This window comes from Chlamydotis macqueenii, chromosome 21 (genome assembly GCF_036417535.1).
Source record: "Chlamydotis macqueenii isolate bChlMac1 chromosome 21, bChlMac1.mat, whole genome shotgun sequence".
Classification (NCBI taxonomy): Eukaryota; Metazoa; Chordata; class Aves; order Otidiformes; family Otididae; genus Chlamydotis; species Chlamydotis macqueenii.
This window is the reverse complement of record NC_141576.1, coordinates 1,587,304-1,610,590: the sequence shown is the minus strand read 5'-3', so window position 1 is coordinate 1,610,590 and position 23,287 is coordinate 1,587,304. Positions and strand designations below refer to the sequence as shown.

Sequence of the window (23,287 nt, the reverse complement as noted above, 5' to 3'; positions counted from 1 at the left end):
ATTTCCCTGTCCCCTTCAGACTTTAGAAATTGGTGGGAACGTTGCATATTGGCGTTATTTTCCTTCAAGTGTGATTAATGATTGAAAATCTACATGTCACAGCTTAGCTATTTAACTGTGGTGGACTGTCTGGTTACGTTGAAGGCCATTATTTTGATGGAGCTGTGGACAAGCTCTAGATATAGCTGCAGTTTCTTGAGCTGGATTTTTGGCAAGTTCTGTATGCCGTGACTTGCAAGTTGGCTTTTCTGTTTGTGCTCATGATTTGACGTGTTTGCGTGTGGGGAAGTAGAACGCTTCCCGTGAGCTCGGGGAAGTTGTGTGTTACTTCGGCAGAGAGGAGGTTTGGCTTTTGAACTCAGACAGGCAAGCCTGCCTAAGAAAAAAAATTATTTGTTATATCCTCTTTAAATGTGGTAAAACAATTCATAATTCTTATCGGTGTCTTTTTAGGCTGTGAGGAAGAGAATGAAATGAGGTTGTTTATCTCTGTTCTTTCTCAAATTCTTAACTGTATCATTATGACATTTAAATAAGGATGGAGGCTGTATCGTTCGGCATGGGTGATGGGAGAAGCCACAGCCAGCTGGCCGTGCTCTGTATCTCGGGACCTGAAGAAGGAAATCTTTTACCTTGGCACATCTAATCCTAGTCCTGCTCTCTGCCAACTGTATGCGTGGGGAGATGGGAGTGCTGAGACTTTCCAGTTTCCTACAGTATTGGTGCCAGTCTGTTTCAGCATCAATGGCAAGACTTTGTCTATGATGAAGGGGGTTGGACTAGATGACCTTTGAAGGTCCCTTCCAACCCTAACCATTCTATGATTCTATGATTCTGTGAAGGGGATTTTGTAAGAAAAAAAGAAATAGTGTTGATGTTGCCATATAGATTTGGAGGTGCTTAAGCTCTTCTCCCTCACTGAAGGGAGAAGGGCAGGAAGTCTGGGAAAGTCTTTCCAACGGAACTGGAAATGAATGCCACCCCAGCGATACCAAGAATGAAGGCAGGTCAGTCGATTAGCTGTATGTGAACCTCGCCCAAAGGGAGCCGTAAGTGACTGGGGTTCGAATAATGGATTATTCTGGGGACCAGATGGTGTATTTGTTGAATCCATTTCAAGATGCTTCTGCCCTTTGACGGTATTCGCTAGGATGTTCCACCCATAACATGTATGGTTAGATACTAAGATTTGAGTGCATCGCCGTAAATAAATTTCAGTGTCAGTGTGTGTCCTGGCTGGAACGGCTGCAATTTAATGTGAAGTACGAGCTCTTCGGCCGCAGCCCACAGGTCTCCATATGCCAGATCAAGTGCAAGTCGACGTTGCCATTACAGGATGACGTATGATCGCTCTTTATTTACTTATGATTATTACTGATCATCTTAACAAACAGGTTATCAATATATGAAGTACAGCGGAAGTTCATTTATATCATTCTGTCAATATCAAGGTCATTTTTATAACCAAAAAGGGTCGAGAACAGATGGATCCTGTATGAGTAAAGCTAACCCTCCAATCCATTTACCTTGCTGCACACAGCAGCGCTGTATCTGTTACCTGAAACACTGCACTTCACTCCTCAGGATGATTTTTTGCTCAGTTAATAAATAGCTCTAGATACATTAAGTGATTGTGTTGTGTAGTTCAATGGCAGACAGAATTTAGCTCAGCTTCCATTCTGTTCCCGTTTCCCGGTGGGTAGAGTGAAGGTGTAACTGGTTTGCAGTTCAGAAGCACATTGTGCTCATATTTTATTTAGCGTAAAGTCTGCTGGGTATGTTCGCAGGTTTGAAGATGAACAAACTCAGTAAATACAGATCCGATTCAATACTTACAACTTCTGTTTCAATCCTTCGCCTGCACACACTGCTCAATGCTGGACATAGGAGTGTCCCTTTCGTCTTGTCAGAATTCAGCTTTATAATGGAATTTCCCTTCAGGAAAAAGGGGTTCAAGGTCATATTTGTAAGAGTATTTTTTAAAGAAAATCATAATTAATTTAATTTAATTTTTTTTCCTCATGTGTGCTGTTACATATTTCTTTTCTGGGAGGTGACTGAAGAAGTGAGCAAAATACTAGACAAGAGACTTGCAGGCTTACGTTAGTAATTGGGACTTACTCTTCTTCCAAGGGTCACTACCTGTTGCAAAAGGGGGATGCTGTGGCTGAGCACTAATCATGTAAATGCTTCATCTTTGCTCCAGGGTCCTTAAAGATCTCGGTCCCTGTAGCTGGCAGAAGCTATTTCTTTCAAGCAGTACTAGCAGGTGGATGGCTGCTAAAGGTGACGCTGGGCTGCTGAGATGGAGGAGGAGAGAGGGAGGTTAGATGTGGCGCCGCACGAAAGGGAACGGCATCTCTGACTTGGACCCGAGGAGCACACGTAGTGAATGAAATACATTTTCTTTTAGCAAAACTGCCGAGCTATCGAGTGCGTTTCTCGTGCTCATTAACACGGGACTTTAAGAAGCCGATAAGAATGCGATATAAAATCAAAGAGCCCCTAAAGGCTGTGAGATTATATTTAATACTCTCCTATCACCAGTCCCTGAGTGCTTGGCAAGAGAAATGGTGACATTTACTAATCAGTACCCTCTCTTATTTGTCTTGGCTGCAAGTCTCGAGTCCTCAGCTTATTGAAGTCATTACCAATGCTCTCCATTAGATTCTGTTTAACTTCTGGTATTTACAGTTGAACTTGACCACAATGTCACGGAGCAGTTCTGTCTTTAAAAAGCAATCCAGAAGTTGCGATACCACGTGTGTAAATGGCATGTTTATTTTCTTCCTTGCAGCCTTTGTTCTTAAACATATTCTTGATGTTTGACATTCACTCTTCTTAATGTACCTGCCCCTGACGCTTCCCCACACCTTTCCGGAGGCACGGAGGTTGGTTTCGTGTGGTGAAAGGTGCTGTTTCTCCCTAAAAGGTCATGTTCCTTTCTTTTGAACATCCTTTGGAACAACCTGTAGTGATTCACCTCTGTAAACTGCATTTTGTTCCCCAAAAGCTGGCAAACAGGAGCGATCCCTCTGTGAAGCCGTACAGGATAAGACGTGAGCAAGTGCAGAGGTGTTCCTGCAGCAGATCACCAGAAATTCAGGGCCAGGGCTCCCTCCTAATTTTGAACGTTTTTCATGCAGCACTGCACCACCTTGTTGTTCAGACTTTCAGCTGCAAAATAAATGGTTATAAAATGGTCTGTGGAGTGCATACCACGGCTTTGCGGACTGTTACTGGTCCACAAACCACGCTTTGGCTGCTCTACAGTGTTCCCAATTGTGCTGGGGTTGCCCTTAGCACTGAATGGTTGGTTTATTCTTTATACTCTTTTCAGCCCTTGGCTTGTTTCTTGCCACTCAGAGCAGTGCTGTTCATCCTCCTTCGCTCACCAGCCAGGAAAGGAAATTCCTCCTCTCAGACAAGAGCTTGCCTCCCTTTCCTCTTAATTCCAGGCACATTCGTTTCAAATTCCCCAGGCAGGATATTGAAAATTTCCTCAAGTTAACAGGGCTTCACAAATTTACTTACTATAGAAAATGTAAAATTTTGGTAAATTGTTGGCCAGAATGTGCTATAAAATCTCTGTATTTTAAAAATACGGCTAATGGGAAAAAATTCTTAAGTGCCGAAATGGTTTTCTGTGGTTCCTTCTCCCTCTGGCTTTACTCTGAAAGAGCATCATCTCTGTGACTTGGCTGTTGGAGGGCAGTTAGCTGATGTGTGTTACGGGACTGTTCCACCTCCTGAATGCAAAATTCAGCAACGTGCTTACAGTCATCACCAGGGTGAGCCCACGCCACGCTATTGCAGTTTTTGGAAGCTTGTCTTGCTCATCCTCTTTGCTCTGACCTGCAAAGGAGGCCGAAGGGTTTGAATAGGCTGCTGCTTCAGCAGTCTGTGCGGTGGTGGGACAGCTTCCCAGTGGAAAACCAAATGACGGTAAAGAAACACAGTGTAAACTTGACAATCCCGGGTCAGATTTATTGTGTTTTATATGTATTTTCTTTAATACCATGCTCATATGGTTCTTTAGTCCCGACCTTCCTTCAAGGTCTGTTACCAACAGAGTCCCTCTTGTATGCACAAATCGCATTATAGTGCTTTTTAATCTTGGGGGGTCTCGGGATGGTCGTGCTTTAAAGACATTCCTGGGCAAGGCTTTCCTAGCTGAGTGATGTTGTATTTATAAAGACAAAAGCATCAAGTATCAAAAATGGACATTAATCATCACAGTGTTTAAGGAACTTCAGGAAGCTCCGATGGAGAGCGTCTCTCTGTGCTGGAAGGTAAAAACACATGCAAACTACAGGTGAAAGTGTTTACACAGAAAACATCTGGATTAAAATTAACATTAAACCAGCTCGTTCCCTGCCAATACTCAAATAACATCGGGAGCTGGATTGACACCCTGAATGCTTTCTGCACAAGCTGCTGCAGCTCACGAAACTCTGCTTGGCCATCCGTCTAACGCTCATGCAGAGAACCAATAGTTCCGTTTGCGTTTCAGGTCTTACAGCTTTGGTGACAACAGATCAGATAATTAATAATTCCAGTTTATTCAGCTGGGAGGCACAATAGTCTGAGAATTTTGCCACTAATTTACTATAGAACCTCAATTTATAGCCTTTTCAAGAAGAAACTTTTATTCCATGGAGAGTTCAGAGCTTGCAAAATATATCCTTTATTTTTTTTCTATATTTATGTAATGATTGTTTGGAAATGAGTTTGACAGATTTTGTACTGGTTCAGTGTGCTGTTTGGAAGTTCTGTGGGATCCAGGATGAAGTTTTTATGTGGTTACTGACACATCTAGACTATGTGATAGAAGGAGAAGGTTTTTGATAACCTGGCCGTATACAGTAGAAGATTTTTATATATAACGCCAAACTTCACGTAAGAACTCGAAAAGCAGCAGCTGTTGTGATAGGGTTACATTTTGCACAAATTAGCTTTTTGGTTTCACATCAAAATGGGCAAATTGCTAATAAACAACAAACCCTCTCCTGCTCGTGCATTTGCTGCTGCGGAGCTGTGAATGGCAGAGCTGCTGAGCTCTGTACTGCTGCAGCGTTTGTCAGTACAATGAGTAACGGCTTTTCGTGTCTCGGGCAAATAGTAACAACGAAAAATACATCCCACGTCTTGGGTTTTTTTGTAAAATTGTCCTTGGGCACCAGGAAGTGAGAACGCTGGTGTGATATTTGCTAACGCCAGACAAAGAGAGGCATAAAGCTGTTAAAAACCTCTGTACGTGGTAGAGCCAAGTGAGCCAGCGTCTCCTGGCAGAGAGTTGAAGAGATCCATCTTTCCGTACCAACCTCCTGTATCCGGCGCTGTCCTGCTCGCTTAAACACCTGCCTGGGCCAGGGCCAGCAAGTGAGCATCAGAGTCCCTCAGCTAATTTAAGGCAAAACGAGATAGTTTTTCTTACAGTCAGCTGCATGGCGTTCCCTGAAGGAGAGGCAGGTTTAAGGCAGCGCAGCTGGCACAGCCTGGGTTCGAGCTGAAGGCGATGTCCCCGTGCCGCTGTGCTGGCCAGGGACGCGCGGTGCCGAGGGCTCTGCAGAGCGGGATAGCTCGGACAGGGTGCGCGTCGGGGGCACGCACCCGCGCTCCGAGTTAAATCCTGCACGGCTTGCTCAGCTTTACGTCCCCCTGACCTCAGTAGGGATGGGCTGAGGCCCTACTGGAGAATCAGATGATAAAGAACAAGTTCCTGAAAAAAGTGGCATTATCTGCATACTGACTGGTGTGGAATCACTGGGCGTTCTCTTCTCTTTCCAACTCGGAGCAGACATGGAAATACTTCTTAAAAATCGAGATTCACGGTGACAGAGCAGCGGCAGGTTCTAGTCTGTCATCTTCGCCGTGAGAGCTTGCCGAATGCATCAAGCCGTCCCTATTTAAGTTTGGGTTTGTTTTTTTTTTTTTTAAATGACAGTTTATCTGAGCTCAGGGAATGAATGGATAACGTTACTATTTACATAAGCTCATTGTGATCTGTCTCGGTAATGTAATCAAATCAGGGTTAACTGCAGCTGGAGAATGCCAGCTTGTAAACTGTTTTTCAAAAAGAATCACATGGTGTTACTTGACATGTTTAGTATACATTCAGGAGGCTTTGCAAAAATTATAGCACATCCCTAACTAATGTAACTCACTCGGGATTCAGTTGCCACCAGTTTGCCGAATCCGGGAAATGAAAGGCAGCGAAGTTCCTCCGCGGCCGGAGGAGATACACCTCCAACCAGAGTCCTGAAACACAAGTTTTTCTGACATGGCTGCTGCTGATATGTCTGTCTTTTGGCTAAAATCAACATATCAGTTGATAGAAAAAGCATATGGTGTAAATTTTGAGTACATTTAAGAACATCTGTGTTAACTGCAAAGGCGCAGCCCACGGTGCACGTCAAGCACTATATTTAGTCGTATGGCATTCGCATAAGATGAGATCCAGCCTGCGCTAAAATTACCCAATGAGTAGGTTTTCAAAGTATCTTTTGTTATTCTTATTAATAAACATCGCATCTGGTACTTACTTTCCCCCTTTCTCCCGTAATTAGGAGGCAGGGTTTACATCGCAGCGTTGCGGTCTCCGCGTTCTCCCTGTGTCGCGGAGCGGGCTCGCAGGCCGGTCGCCCTGCGGAGCTCACAGCCCGCCGGCGTACCTGCTCTGACTGCTGTGGTGGTGTCAGACCGTTTTCATTCCGGACCAGGAGTGCGGAAGGATTCTGAAATTCCTTCCACAGCCCATGAAGGTTTCTGCAGGTTCTGTCCGAGCCCTGGCAGCAGGAGGATTTGGGATCTCTCCTCTGCCCCTACACACAGTACACACCACACCCCACCAAACACCAAAACCATTTCAACGGTAAACTGTTAGCCTGCTCCACTGCCATGGGCAAACGGGAGATTTAGGGACATCGGGTCGTGGGCCATGTCCAAGCTGATGCAGACGGTCTGTGGAAGAACTTAGTCCCACGCCGTTGGATTTTGGACACAATCATCTTTCTTTTTTAAAATCTGGTGTAAAGGAAAGATGGAAAGCATAACCTAAAAAGAGTTCCTAAGCTCCCACTGCTGCAAAAATTCCGTTGCCCACACGTAAATGTTCTGGCAGTTTGAGTGTGAAGATGGTTCCATCAAAACTGAAGTTCTTCACGAAATCAAGATTTGTTTCCCTAGAAGTTCTGTAATAGAAGGAAACTGAAAAAAATATTTCACCTTGTCAAAAATCAGCCATTTGGAAATATTCTAAATGAACAGTTAGATGAACAGCTACTGAGGATTTTCTGTAGAAGTACCATTTTTAAACATCTATGAAATACTGAAATTCTGTTCTCAAAGAATTCTGAAATTTGGGATCTGCTATGAATTGAAAGGGAAAAAAATAAATACGGTTTGAGAAACAGAACTTGCCTCTTGAGCGCAGATCTGTCCAAACCAACAAAAGGAAGCTTGTGTTGGCATTTAGATTCAGACTCAGGAATTCCTGACTCTTAAGCCTGTTTATATAGGACTCTACCACAGCCCAATTTGCACTTCATTTTAGTTTTTTTTCCCCCTCTACGTTTACGGTCATGTTGAACGGGTGGATTATGCACTCTGAATGCACATACTTAACCAATTGTTTTTAAAGATTTTTTGCATGTAATAATTATAGTTAAGTGTCTTCATTTGGAAGCAGCAGTGTTCCGCGAAGGCTTTAAAGTCATTTGGCAGAGGTATATTTATATTGCAGCTCTGAAATTTTCATGGCCTAATTCTCAAAAGGCTTTTGAGGGTTGCTGGTTCCCAGCGAAAGTAACGGGAGCTGCAAGGGCTCTGCGTGTGAGAGCAGTCAGCGATTCTCCAGCAGCGCGGTGACACGTGCTGCCAGCTGGGCGTGACAGATATTTAACTTTCGGGGCGATTTCAGCATGGCTGTGTGCGCACACGAGTGCAGGAGCACACGGGGTTTTATTGCTCTGGTCTTCACCTCTTGGTCCTGTTTGCTTTCAGCTGCTTTCTCAACCGCGGTTTCAGTGTCTGTTAGAGCTGTTGTAAAGTACAGAATGGCTGAGGATTCTTACTTAAAACAGGACACGTTGTTATTGCACCTGAGCCGGGAGATATTTGCCGGCATGTTTTAAATTTGTAAATTGGTCAATCTTACCTGGCATGGTCACAAGGGTCCAAGAACGTTGGGCCAAATCCTCAGCTGCTGAAACGCAGCAGAGCCTCCTTGCCTCTCCTGCCCTTTTTTTTTATTTTATTTTTTTTTTAAACTAAGGTTCCTTTGTGATGTACAACCATTCTCTTTTTATCCTGGGTTTCCTTGCATTTTGATCTCTGTTCCTTGGAGCTTTATTCTGCCAAAATACATTGCCTGGGTGCGGAAGTCCTCCGTACCTCGACTCTACCCTAGCAGTTGTTTAGCCTTAGACAGCCAAGATCCCCACTGAGGTCAGCAAAAACACTGAAATTCTGGAGTTGGCTGCTCGATCCAGTCCGTGTAGAGCGTGTTTATCCTGACGGGGCTATCTGGTGTGATATAAAGTTGAGGTACTTGACCTCCCTGAATGCCTCCTGACCTGCATCTAATCGGAGGTGCAACACAGCAGCGTTTTAATGACTTGTATCACCGCACCTCCGTCGGAGGACGAATTAAAGAGCTTCCTGTGTGGCTGCTGGAAGCGCTGAGGTGCCGAACATCCCACGGCCCCGACCCCGCGGTCAGCCCCTGCCGTTAGGATGCAGCTACTGGTGTGCTGTGAAGTTCTTGGCTGAGCACCTGGTTGCTGGAGGGAAGAGCGTTTGTGTTTGTGGGGGGAAAGGTGCCCCCATCGTCGCACAGGGATGGTGGGAGCGCAGCTGTCACCAGTCCTGATCCCATCACTGTTCCTCCAACCGGGCCCAGCAGCCGGCTTCGGTCGCCTGTTCGAGAGGGACTCGTTTTTGGAGAACCCCCAGGTCTCCATCCTCGTAGTGCCTATACTCTACATCACCTGCCACTTGGGAAAGAAACAAATCTTCTCCTCAACCAAATCTAAAGAAATTATTTGTAGAAGTTACAGAAAAACTTAAAATGTGTGAGAGAATATAATGGTAGTTCTGGTATAAGCCTTCTATCTAACTTCAATGTCTGCGTCGCTCTGTTGCAGTTGACAATTTTGGCCTTTAAATATAACAATAGTAATAATAAACTTTGTTATTTTATAACATTCTTAATTGCAATTCAACTTAATTTTTTTCCTGTTTGTTTTTTCTTAGCAAATACTGACTGATCCTGAGGTGGCCTCCCAAGAGGGCAATATAAAAAAGGTAGGATACGGATCAATCCTATGCAAGTTGTTTTACTGTCGGGCGGTGAAATACACCTAGACACTGTTTTCTCCTCTTACTTTTGAACAGAGGTGTGTATTGCAATAGCATCGTGAAAGTTTTCCAATATTTGCTTTTTTGGATTAAGTATTGTGGTTCTGTTGGCATATTTTTCTGTCTTTTTGTGATTCCGGTATTTACGAAAAAGAAAATATTAGTTTGAAATGATCCTTGACTCAGCTACAAATATGAACAGCTACCCGTCCAAATCGAAAAAACCTCATTTACCTCTTTTCCAGTAAAAGAAAATGTTGGTCCTTTGTTAAAAGTGCTAAATTTTTAGAGGTCTCTTCACCACGTAAATGCGGCTTATGTGGAGTCCAAGGGAGAAGGAGTAGGTATGTGAAAGGAGAACATTTAACTCACATGATGTATTGCTGGTGCTTTTCATCATATTGTGATGCTTAAACGGTAATACTGACCAGAGAAAAATGTGTTCCAAATACAGCCCAGCTGTATAAATTTCTTCACAGTAGCTGCGAGGCGGCCTCAACACTACATATTTCGGTAGCCAGACTGCTGTTTTGGTTGGGGTTACTCTCAGTCCCACTGAAATGATCATCCTTCCACGGCTCTCTCTGGTTAACAGCTTTACCCAAGTGAAGCGTTACAAGTGGGGTTGGATCGTAGCCTCTCTGGACGTCTGGAGGTGGCGCGGCCCTGGTGCAATAATGAGCTGTAATTCTGTTCGTATGCAATTGTCTTATGATGGATATTCACCGTCCTGTTCATAAACCGGGAGTTCTTGAAAGTGGAAAGTATTTTAAACTGGAACTTGCAGCAACTGCCATTTCTCTCCATCCGCTGAGGCGAGCTTCAGTGCTGTTCCTTAACTCCGAAAGCTAAACGGAAACACTTGTTTCACCCTGCCAAACAAAGTGAAATACAATACTTGTCAGGCTCCAGAGGTAGTTTGGGAAAAGATATTTAGACACATGTCGGTATGGACCGTTCTATTCTTACCACGTCAAGAAAAATAAGCTTTGATTTTAGCAAGCCAGGCTTCCAACATGAGATGTCCTTTGACCATCCCATGACCTTGCAAAGGGCCTATCGCAACACTGCTGAACTTTTTACCTTCTTCATCGCCATAACTCATTGGGTGTTTGTCTCTGCCTCTGTGGGATCCTTTTGTCTGAACAGGCCTGGTGACGAGGCGGCAGGTTCTTATTATCACAACGCACTTATCACAAGGATGGCGTAAATTCTGCATGGCTCAGGACTGCTCTGCTATTTCTTCTCAGTCTTTAATTACAATATCACAAATAAATTCTGCATCCCTATCTCGCGGAATCTGCATTACCCTAAAGAGCGCAGGCTTTGTATGAAACGGGTAGAAGGAAACGTTCAGCTGGCAGCTTTATACGTTCAGTAGATGGTTTTGTAATTAAACTCCATCACTTTTATTTGAGAGGAGAATGTTGTAAAAACTACAGGTCTTTGAAAAATACTGTGTACCTAAGTATTTTCCTGTACAGCAGGTATAAAACTGGACAATTATGATATTTGACAAGAGGGAAGGACTGGCCTTCCACTTCTGTCTTTTAAATGCATTGTGGAGAAGCACTAGCGGGAGTTTATGAGGTGATAAATTTATTGAAGGATGGGCAGTAGGATTTTACAGCTCGGGTAAAAAAGGTCAAAGCAGTAAGGTAAAGAGTTCAAGTCTAAACTTTATGGCTTGTGAAAAGACTACTGCTAGACAGCTTTTCAGTCAGGAGAAAGTGAAAAATAAAGAATGAAAAATAATTCTGTACAATTTTTGTCGTATCTGAAAATTGTTTGTAAGTAGTACTCTAGCGTTTTGCTCCAAATCCTCGTGGGGGAAGATTTCCTCTTGCACCCTCACTAAATCATCCAGTTGTCATATCCTGAAGACACAATGGTTGAGATTTGACTTCAATTTATTCCTGTTCCTTCAGAGATAAGTTGGTGGTGCGAAGGTGACTGAAGACAAATGTAACTGTAGTGGGTGGGCTGGTTTAAACTGGGAGGGAAGGAAGCAGAGCCAAGCAGAGGTACCGTCATTTTCAGTGGCTCGTTTGACTGATGGCTGCATCACAGGTTCAGAATTGGCTAGTAACAGGGACTAGAAAGAGAAAAAAATCTCTAGAAAATCTATAAAAGTAGTAAAAAACAAAAAAAGATCAGGGCAGGGAAGCATGATAGCAGTGAGAGGTATAGAAAGATGCACAGGAAGCAATCTCTGCTTAAAAATTAACCCCCGTATTATTTCTGCTCTTAAGCTGCCAGGAAAAAAAAAGCTCTATTATGTAAATTTTCATAAACTAAAGGTAATGAAAAGTCTGAAGACATAGCATAGCAGACACTACTATATTATATAATAAAGCTGGCCCTTTTTTGGCTTGGAGCAAAATAAGAAGTATTTTCCCACGAGGGCCGGTATGACTCAGTTTGTGTTACTGCTGTCTCTGCTGGGCACGCTAACGGCAGAAAGCTGGTTTGTTTGTTCGTGGTGGCTCACAAGAATTGAGATTTCTCGCAATGTCATTAAAGGACCTGTATCCAGGATCATCTTTCCTTACCTGGAAATGTGCTGTGCCGTAGACTAGAAGTGAGGTACTCCTCACCAGTTTCCCTTTTATCCACTTTGCTTGCTGATATTTAGTTAACCTTGCGCAAATGCACATCAGCTCCTCATCCTGTTTAATTTTAAATAATCGATTGTGAAAGTAATGCTCAAATAGGAGACTCGCTCTGTTTTAGTGAACTGAATGGATACGCTGAGAGATGTGCAGAAACGTGTAAGTTATACCTGCGGGTGTATTGTCCCGTATTCCCGTGTCTTTTTCTCCAAGCCATCCTCCTGCAGGCTGTTTATTTTCCTTACAGAGCAGCTCACGTGTTCTGTTGCTCTGGATTGTCTAAGCTTCTCCACTGCATTGAATATATTGGAGAAAAAAAAAAGGCCTGTTATCATTATCTTCGTTGTCACTTTGATTTAACTTTGCGAGGGAGATGAAAGATGTAGACTTCCTGCAGCAGGAAACAGGGCCAGCGTCCGTGACAAGACACCTTTTTCCCAGGCAGCGATGGTAGGTGTCTTTCTCTCTCCTCTCAAAGTCACTTTGGCCGCTGGTTGGGCTCTGGGTAGAGCTCCCGGCAGCCTCCTCCGGACGGGCTGTTTTTCTGGCGGTGGTGACAAGAGACCTCAGGGACTTCTCTCTTCAGTGGAGTCTCTATTTAGTTTCTGTTTACTTAGAGGGAATAGCCTGAGGGGCTACTGGAGAGAAAACATCTGTGGGAGATAATCTATAGAGTTATCTATCTATCACTCTTGTCGACCCTGTCTCCCCTGAGAGCGAGCTGAGAGACTTGTAATAAAAAGGCATCGCTGAAGAGGCTTTAGGGACAAATAAAGAGACATGTTAAGGGCCAGCTGAAAAAGGATAGAAGACATTATTAAAGCTCAATAGCCGTCTTATCAAAATCCAATAGGATAGGCATTTGGCAAAAGGCTTTAAATTTATTCTTTGACTTTCTGGAGAGCCTGAATTTCTCCATTAACGAGAATATACTGCACAGGGAGCGGGAGATGCTATCGGCTTCAAAAGAGTTGCATTCAATCTGGTATTGCACAAAACACAACAGCAAAAACTGAAGACAAAACCCATTTTTTCCCCCTATTTCCCCCCCCTTCATAGTCGCATTGCAGAATCCCACAAGCTGGCAATGTAATGCTGGTGACACTATAAAGCAGTGTGTTCAGCACGGTAATTTATTCTCTGCTCCCAGATCACAAAGATTTTTTTTTTTTCTTTTTTAAATAAAGTTACTGTAAGAAAGTGGGTAAGATTAGAAATCTCGGCCTCTTAGAAAGCATCAAACAGTAAACAAGGAACCAAGGTAGATGGAAAGCTTTTATTCCTGAAACAAAAGTAAAACCCAACGAATGTTTTGTTCCTGCGGATACAGCCCGGGCCAGGGCCATAAATCTCTCTGGGTTTATTATTATATACAAAATGCTACAGGTCACAGGAACCATCTGATACTTCAGAAACACATTGTTCACACAGGATGATTGATTGATAATTATGATAATTTGCAAAATGATTATTTGGGTATTATAACCGTAGTTCGTCCCACTGGATTGCTGTGAAGACATTTTCTATATCACGGGCCGTCAGAAATGGCCCCTGGCAACAGGGGATATGGAGGGGTCTGGCCGGTCGCTCCCGGTGGGATCTGTAGCGCTGATGAATGATGACCCAGAGGAGCCAGAAATCAGACTTCAATAAGCAGTCAGGAAGGTAGTTAGGGAAGAGCAGGGGAACTGTTAGCTGTCTTTTGTGGAGCAATTACTAGCCGGGCCATACAGCCTCGGGCCGCAGCATGCCCTGTCCCGATATTAAACACGCAGAGAGAGATGGAGCTGGAGATTGGGACTGGGGCTGTTTACAGTTCCTGCATCTGCAGCGCTTCGCACAAAGCATTCGCACTTCTGCATTTAACATAGAATGTATTTATTATCTATAGCTATCAAATATGTTCTAAAACTGTTAGCAAAGATTTTAAGCTCCAGATTTCAGGGATATTTCTTCATCTTCCAGTTCTGTATGTTGAAGAACCCCCGGTTTTAGTGGTTTGAAAACATTCTTCATACTTACTGAGGATTTACACTATTAGCCAGGCAGAATTGTTTTAAAAATACCACCTGCTTTTGTGTGCTTAGCTTAAAAAGGAAAGCGTGTTCTTATAAAATGTGCCAGACTGTCGAGAGCTCGGGGATGGCGCTGCACGGCGACCGGACCTGGAGGTTAACGATGCTTCCCGGGGTCCTGGAGATGGTGTAACAGCGCCCGGTGAGCACAGTTACAGTCCAGTTTCAACACCGTCACTGCCTTACAGTCATCGATTCGGAAAGAGCTTTAATGTGCTTGTTTTTATAGGTTGTGTCTTTAGGAAATAAAGGTATGTTTAGCTGCCACAAACAGAGGCAGCTTTGAGTTGATTTTTATAATCTTCCTTTGAATAGACTTGCGTCATTCCAATAAGCCCCGGACAAAAGAGTGGACAGTTGTCTGAGAGTCTTTTTTATAACGTTTCTCTCTTTCCATTGTTGGAGAGCTGCTAATAAAAGAACCAGGAGTCCATTAATTCAGTGAATGAACATATAGTAAAGTCAGTTCCCTCTTGAGAACAATAATGTTGCGGTCAGCTTAGGTTTCCATGGAAACTAAGTACTTCTAAGAAGTTTGCATCCTTGATTTTGCTGAAATGAAGCATGTAAAGTAAAAAAAGGTGTAAGGCTGGCACAGAAAAGTCGGCGAAGAAAGTGATGGTTAAATTATTTTGCAGAAATAACACTATAGGTTTAATTTCAGTGATGCAGATGTTTGGGCTCCATTGTGTAGTCTGTGTGTATGACAATGACTCCGTAAGGAGGTCTCTGGGGGCTTCGAACCAATAATCCGGCCAAGTTAAGAGGACTGGCAGTGGTTAAGTTTGCTCTCTCCCTATCTCTGGTATCTTGGAGTCAACCGTAGCCACATGCTTCACGATGGGATGTGAACAGCGTGCCTCAGCGCAGGTCTCCATCCCGGGAGTCTTGGGAGTACAGGTGATGAGGGTGGTTAATGGCAATGACCACGTTCTCTGTTGGCAAGGTCGTGCCAAGTATGGATACGGTGTCAACTCCTCATACTACTTTAAGTAAGACCTTTTTGTAAATTAAGATGGTTCTGTTCCTCCCTTTGCCCTAGGCGAGTTCATTGCTACATCACGGCAGCCACCAGTGTCAACCAAAGAGCAATGACTTTGATTTGTTTTCTAGCACTAATAACCTGCGGTTAATAACCTAACTAATAATTAATAACCTTTATAACCTGCGGTCTTAATTTCTTGCATAAGCGAATTGCTGTAGCGGAGAGGAAAGTGTCTGAAATGTACTGCTGAGCTATTTATACACGGAGTTCCAAATGACACTGCTGAGCAGTATCTCGTACGATAAAAGTGTCCGTTTAACTTCAGGCAGAGACAGTTACGAGAGGTCACCTTGTCTTCGTATAACATCTCAAACGTAAACGCGCGGACTCTGCGGCGGCGTCGAGTTATTAACCAAACCAACTAGGCTTTTTTGGGAGTGAGAAGGCGGGAGGCTGTTCCCTTGACAGAACAAACCAACCCGCTCACGCCGGCTTGAATGGGAGGTGTGAGCAGTAGAGTCAAGTCCAAATTCCTGTCTTGTTTCACCCCTGTGCCCGGCTAGAGGTCTGCTCGAGGGGGAAAAAAGCCAAAACCACTCCACCAGTAATTTATAGTAGGCGTCAGAGTCGTATTTCAGCATCAGCACGACCTCATCCCATTAAGGCAGAAATGGTAATTCATTAGCTAGCTGGTCAAGTAATTAATTCTGTTCCTTTTTTTGTAAGTGGTTCAAAATATTTTATGTTCTGTTGAGGAGCACGGTCAACTGCCGCTCACCTCGCGTTATTTACCTTTCTCGGCCGCGCTGTGCGGTTGGCAGCTCACCTGTGGAGCGGCGTTTTCCGCCGCTGGCTGCGGGGCGGCGAGGTCGGGCAGCTCTGCGGAACAATGCGGATAAAGGAGACTTGTAAGACTTTTTGGCTGAGTAATCGGTTATGCTAAAGATATGCAAATTTAAGATTTATAAACTTTTTTTATAGCTGAGAGCTTCCTAAATAGTGCGAAACCCACATGTCCTAGGGAGTGAGCTCTCTTTATTCTGCGAAAGCGTTCACAAGCACACATCAACGGTTTTAACACTTCTCTCGCAATCCTGCTTCTCTGTGTGTGTCTGTAATTAATTTCAGGGATTCCTCGTTGAAGAAGCACATGCAATATCATATATGAAATTAAAAACTCTCTGCATACGTGTTTATCCATTTCAGTCAAGATATGTTTTAAATGGCTTGCATACCTTTGAGCACACACTATTTTTTCTGCTAACAAACTGAAAGGCTGGCATTTACGTGCCGCCTGTGAGACGATTACTCCTGAAATAATATTCTGGATGATTAGGAGGTATTACAGCCTCCGCTCAGTTTAAAAATGCCAGAATGCCCCAGAGATCCCCATGAATCTGCTGCCAGCCGGCCCCTGTCAGAGCTGAAGGCAGCACTGTCTGGAGCCCAAAATCAACTTCAGGAAGGTCATGTGAAAGAAAATCCTCAGTCATCAGGAAGCCCTTGGCCTCGTGGCCTTTCTGACATTTTCTGACAAACCTTAAATCACCAGAGTAGACAAAACATCACAAATTTTGGAATGATAGCCTCTGGGATTTCAAAACCGTGTGTTAACTTGGAAGGTAGCCCCCACCTCGGCCCGCTCCGCGACTCCTCCATGGATGCGGAGGAATCGTGCCAGGCCGTGTTCCTGGAACTGGACCTGGGCCCAGAGCCTCACCCGGGATGGACTGGGAGCGCGAGCAGACTGGAGCCCGTAGGTACCGCAGCGAGGAGGGAGCTGCCAGCACGGTACTGGGAGCGTACGTCAGTGTTGTGAGAGCAGATCGCACCGAGCAGGACAGGTTTCTGTTCCAGAGTGAAATTTGGAGTCAGGATTTATCGTGTACGTTACATACGTTATGGAAGCCAGATGGTTCTGGTAACGTAATCTGTGATCTCGAGGTGTGTGCTGCCTCGGTTAATCACGTCGTGCGGCTATTAGAGAATATATCTTGGGTAGGAGGCCTGTTGGAGCTCGCTCGCTAAAAAGAAAAATCTGGACAGTAATTGGGGAGGAAAGAGAAGGGAGAGGGGCAATAGCAGGAGAGTGACTTGAAGCTGGCTCCTAGCACCTATGGTGCGGCTTGAAAAAGAGAAAAGCCAAAAAGCAGGAAACGGGATGCCAGTGACCTATAATTAAATATATCTATCACAGCAAAACAAAAATTGCTTGTTCTTTTTTCTTTTTTTTTTTTTTTTCTATTTTGCTCTAGAAATAGGCGTACAAAGCAGTAAAGATCTGACTGTAGCCCCGCGCACGTTCCAGGAGTGCAGTATATTTTGACGATGCCAGTTAGATGGGTTTTAGCTAAGATGAGGTGGTTGTTATAAAATACGCGTTCTGAAAAAAAGAAAAAAAAGCCCAAATTTATTTTTCATAGGGCAGTTCTGAGAGAAAAATAATTACTAGAAGTCAGCTTTGCAGTGATGCTCAGTAGCACCTTCTGGCTTTACCCGGGGAAATTTCAGCACTCTGTAAGCAAATGCAGTTCGCTCCCTTTGCTCTCTGTGGCGGGTATGGAGTTGCACGAGCGAGGGCTGCATGCTAAAACCTGCAATAGAAAATCTTACTTGAGGGTAATGAGAAAATTTTGGCTGCAATGGTTGTCCTCAATTTTTTTTTTACTCAATACGGACGTTTCTTTTCACAACATCATGAGTTTTCAAAACTTTATTTCATTTTGAGTTGGGCCAAAAATACTTCACTTAAACCTAACTGAGTTATACTTTCAGGTTATTTCCTTTAACTTCTGAGAAATTTTAATTTCTGTGAATACATTGATTTAATCAAATTGTAGTTTTTCAACCAAATAGTTTTGGGAAATGTACAATCACTTGTAGGCTGAGTTGGTATCTACAATAGCAGTGAGCGTTTACGTAGCGTTCAAACCGACGAGGGCTTGCCGAGTTCAGAGTCCAAAATCCCCCGCATGCTAATTCGGGGAGAAGAGGGGCTTGGGGGGCTGGGTTTGTCCTGCCCGAGGAGGGGATAAAGCAGCGGTTGGGGGGGCTGCGGTGTGTCCAGGATTCTCCGTGGGCATCATTCCTTTTCAGGCCTCCCAGTGCGGTCAGGGTTGGTCCCTGCTCGCTGGCAGCATCTCTTCTGCCCTGGGCTGAGAGCTGCAGCTGGCAACCAGGAAAACGGGACACAGCCGCTGCGTGCGTGGATCGACTCCGGATTTTGTGTTCAGGAGCCTCAGTGTAAGGTTCAGGGGACCTACGGCTTTGGTGCTGCTAAAATGGGCAGATCTGAGTGTTCTCGTGTGTGGGTATTTCTCAGGGTAATGGTGAGAAGACGCACAAAGTCTGAAAAAAGCTAATGCTGTTTATAGTTACCTCCGAGTTGTTGAGGATGACCTCTGAGTTAGTTATTTGATTGCAACCTGGAAGTCAGATACGTATTTTATTTTTCTTCTCCCGACGAGCTGCTCAGCAATTTCTAAATTTAGCAGCTCATCGCAGAACTCGTGCCCAGCGAGTACGGAGCGCGGCCGCAGCGAGCCCCGCGCGGAGACCGATGCCCTGGACCCGGCTGAGGCGCACCGGGCTTTGCTCACACGTGGGCGCGGGACGCACCGTTGCTTGCCAAGCCTCGCAGCCCCGCACGCTGTCCTTCTGATCGCTAGCAATGCTCTGATAATTCTCTATCTGATTGCCTTCGCTTTTACCTTTATTGAATGGGTGGTCACTTCCTTCTGGCAGACACATAGCCTTAAGATCATGGGAAAAATCGTGCGAAAATTTAACTTTATCCTTCCATCTTCGGTTATGGCTTAAGTAATTTTCACTCAATTTTTAGCTTTAGCTTGATATTAAGTGTTGAAAATCCCTGGATTAAATTCCTGAGCTGAGAAGAACAAACATTGTCTCTCTTAACGCCGCAGAGGGTTTTTTAGTGACAGTTTCTCTCCCGTTGGGCAGCTGCAGGGATTTGAAGTCTGGTTACTTTTCTTTGAAATTTACAGTTTTGCATGTACTACTTGACCAGCTGTTAACGCGCGCAGAAAGATCGCACACTTAAGAAAAAAAAAAGAAAAAAAAAGTAGTAGAATTAGAGGAACCTAAATTAAGTGCTTAAACCCTTACCCAAGCGACTGATTATTTTTTTCCTTCTTCCCCCCGCCTTCCCATTTTAAAATAGAATGTAGAAGTATAGAAAAGAAGTACAGAAAGCTGTGGAATACATTATAAAATAGTTTATAAACTTTATAATAAGTTTTTCTCATGCTTCTATTTAGGCTTAATGTGTCCTATAAGTAGCTGAAATAAAAAAAATCTTCTGTCGTATCGAAGTTATGTTCAGAAACAGCTTGGGGCTACCTGCTGAGCTATATGGGCAGATTCAAGCAGCCTCCTGCCCAGCTACCACTTCCGTGAAATCGAGATTAATAATTTGCTTTAAAAAGGTGAATCCTGGCAAACTGGTGGAAGGAGTTAAGGTCTGAAGGAGCCCAGGTTCCCCTGTGATTCTGTGCACGGAGAAAAACGCTGTCAGTCTCCTGAGGCGCTCAGCCCTACCTCAGTCTGTCTGGAGCTGTAGTGGTCTTTATTCTGACATAATTCCTCCTCTGTTCGCTCATATGCGTAGTACGGGTGGTGTTTCTTTTTCACCCAATTCCTGGTGGGCACAGAGCTCTGGAGCAATCCCGTTGGGTTATGTGTCCCATTTCCCACAGTTCATGCAGTAAGGATGGGCAACGTTTCATTCGTAGATTGTGCCCCCCCGTAGTAAGATAATTTCTTTCAGGCTTTTTGTCTTCCAGTGACTAGAACATGTCTTCTAAGTTCCAACGTCAATTTATTCCTGGCAGTTTGTATTTGCTGGTCCTTTCGCCAATAAAAACTTCTAGTTTGAATGGTGTCCCATCTCCTGTTCCAGCTCTGCTGTTCGCCGTGTGCTTGTTTGGTCTTTGCTTTGAGAGCTTCACAGCGGACAGCAGCGCGTCGCCTGCTCGGCAAAGCTCAGCTTCTGTGCCGCCCTTGGTCACAACTGGGCTGCGCTGGTGTACGGAAATGTCAGACTTGAAGATCAGTCGCATTTTTTCTAGGTACTGCTGTCTTGGTGGGCGTCTGATGCCTGCGGTAGCGGCATCCAGGAAACCCCATCCTCCTCCCAGAGCTGGGATGACTTCAGGCAACGGTCTTTGTGCTCAGCTTGCTATTCACGCAGCTGTACGATGATTTTTGCTTTGTACAGTTATTTAAGCCGGAGAAAAGAAGTCATAATACGAAGTAGTAGACACATTAATTATTATTATTCAGATAACAAGATTTTCTCAGAGTAATGAAGTCAGAAAACCAAGGCTGATTGTTTAATCCTGCTATGTCTGTGCTATTTCTGAACCTGGACCAAGGCTTTGGGCATTTGCTGTATGAATGTTTGTGTTCTTGTGACTTAAACATGTTACGCAGACGGGGGCTACCGAAATGGCCGTGGCCGTGAAAGCCGGTGACTCTGAGCTGAGTTTCAATGGCCCTTTTTGCTGTATGATAGGAAGGCTGGCAAACAAGTCCGTGATGAATGTCAGAGTTTGCGCTCTTGTTTGCTTTGGAAACTGGCGTAGAAGTTTGGATACGTCTCTGAAATTCATCAGAAACCCCTTGGGTCTGGAAAACATTGACAAAAACCTTGCACACGATGGTTTTTTAAATTAATTTCTTCTAATTCCTCACAGTAACTGGGCTGGAAATACCCAAGAAATAGGTTTCCTTGTATTTTCTCTGTTCTGTTTGTAATGCCAGCCAAAGTTTTGAAGTCTCAGAAATTATGTACATAAATGATGAGAAAAGCAGCTAATGGATTTTTTTTTTCTTTTTCTCTGAAAGTTCAGAAATGCTTTAGAGCTGGACAAGGCTTTGAGTGTGTGCTTTCCTTCTTGCAGGGGTGTAGTAGCGTTAAAGAGCGTGGACCTTTTCTTTTACTGTATCTGAGTGGATTGGTCCTTAACGAAGCAGAACCACAGACATAGATGTGGCTGACATAACGAGCAGACTTTAGAAGAGGACTAGATAGGAAGTGAATGGTAAATACTATGAACAACAAACTCGTATGCCAGTGATTTATTCCCAGAGGGATGGACAACCAAAAAATGCCTGATGGCAACACTGGGAGATTTGGCCCTAGCCCCAAACTGCCTTCAGATGGATGCAGTCCTGCGCAGATCTGCAGGAATGATGGGAAACAGTTGCTTTTACTGTCATAATATTATGCCAGAGAAAAACTCTTAACATTTTTAGACTTTGAAGAGGGAGAATATATTTTTCAGATATGTGGTTAAATTAATATTTAGCGGAAATCAGCAAATGTGCAGGACCCTTTGGGTAGGAACAAAAAAATCTGTTGATCACACGATGTCATCCCGTATCTCTGCTGGTTCTGTCAGTCTTGTGCGTTCTGCACTCTCTTCCTGTGATGCTTAAGTATGTCAACCCCTGACTTACATTAGCCATGTGTTTGGTAACTCTCTCCTGTGTGTGAATAGCCATCCCTCTCTCGGTGTTTGCACAGCCAGGATTTACCTTTGTTAGAGCCCTGCTTCCCCCAGTTTGCTTTCGCTCACATAAAACAGTTCACCTGCATTTACTGTGCTTACACAGTGCTCCCCCTTTTCGTGCTTGCACAGCACATCAAATATTTGTTTGATTTTTCTTTAAGTACCTACCTAAATGAATAACCATTTCCTTTTTTTTTAAAAAAAAAAGGGGAAAAACCTGCTGAGCATTTTATCTTGTGGGTCACAACTGCAAAGGCAGCATGGTGGCAGAGGGAAACTCTATTTAAAAGAAACAGAAACACTTTCAATAAATAAATTTGATCTGATTGTGCTTCTACAGGAAAATTTCTTTAAGATAAGCAGGTGTCATTCTGTACAATAAACAGCTGAAGCTCAAATTCAAATTCTGCATTAACCTAAAGGGTGATCATCTGTATCACACATGCGTCAGAATAAGATGAGGAGAAGGCAGCCTTACAGCAAGAAAGACTTGGGTTAGATGTGAAGAAAAAGGAAATACTGGAATAGTTTAGTACCTGAGCAGTCTCTCCAGGGAGGAGATAAAATACGTGCCACTGAAACTCTTCAGAGGTTTAGACAAATACCTGCCTGCTGGATGGGATATTCCCAGTCCGGCGTGAGAGTATGGGATAGCCTAGGTGACTTCCCGGGATCGCTTCTGGCCTCGGGGGGTTTTATGGTGCTTACGCGTTTCTCTCGTGAATCGGCGTGAACGCAAGCCGTGGAGCGAGCGACGCAGGGAGGCTGAACCTGCCCTTTCCTTCTCCGGGCAGGCCGTGGCGCACTAAACACGTGAGGTGGGGCGGTGAACGCTTTTCTTCTCATTTTACACTTTTTGGCTTTTCTTTAATGATGCCCAGGAAGTTTTGTGCTCTTTGTTTACAGTATTACTTATCAGCCAAACATTTTTCTCCATTTTCAAGTGGATTTGGTGCTCAGGAGAGCTGGTGGGTCAAGAGAAAGTTGGTCTGAAGGGTGGAAAGTGAGCTCCTAAACTCCTGTGCGGTTGAGTTTCCTAGTGTGGAAACTAGCTGATCCGGATTCTAAAACACCTATTTATACATGTGAAAGAATAGAAAAGCAGAGAAAAAGAAAAGGAGAAAGGGAAAAAAAAAAAAGAAGCCCTAGTACTTGTAACTGTAAGCCAGAGATCTGAACTAGCGTAATAAGGAAAAGCAAGGATGATGGAACATGGAATAACAGATGCCCTAAAGGATCGCAAATTAATGCTGAAATGCATTGTGCTTTTACAAAGAAGATTTAAGGCGTCAAAATATCTTTCTGTTCCAACATGGAAGCTGTTTGTCCTTGTGGCTGACATTGCTCAGTTTCTATGTATCGTTGCAATGGGTGGAAACATCCTTTAACTGCCAGCCAGCACTTAGCGATAAGGCAGCCAATTAATAATGCTGATTTGAAAAGCCCAGGAATAGGTGAGAAAGCAAAGTCCTTTGGTAAGGCGTATTTGCACAGTATTAAGGGTCCCCTTTTACCTGCTCCAGTAAACATGGTATTAGGAGCTCTGCGCTATTGAAAAGTGGAGAGACTATAACGATATGTGTAACTGATAATTGCCACTCCTAGCTATTCAGCGCCCGCTTATCGTGCCTTTTGTACATACATACCTTTGAAATCGGCAGCTTACGGCCGATGTATTTCTCTTTCCTAAATATGGATGGGGTGGGTTTTTTTCTGATA

General features: G+C 44.0%; 1 protein-coding gene across 2 annotated transcripts in view; it reads left to right on the top strand.

The window, feature by feature from the left end:
- PRDM16 (PR/SET domain 16) overlaps nucleotides 1-23,287 on the top strand; it is a 317,495-nt gene that overhangs the window by 155,737 nt on the left and 138,471 nt on the right. For both annotated transcript variants that reach the window (XM_086764499.1, XM_086764498.1), the window contains exon 3: nucleotides 9,256-9,306. In XM_086764499.1, the coding sequence (XP_086620625.1) occupies nucleotides 9,256-9,306 (51 nt within the window). The remainder of the gene's footprint in view (nucleotides 1-9,255; nucleotides 9,307-23,287) is intronic.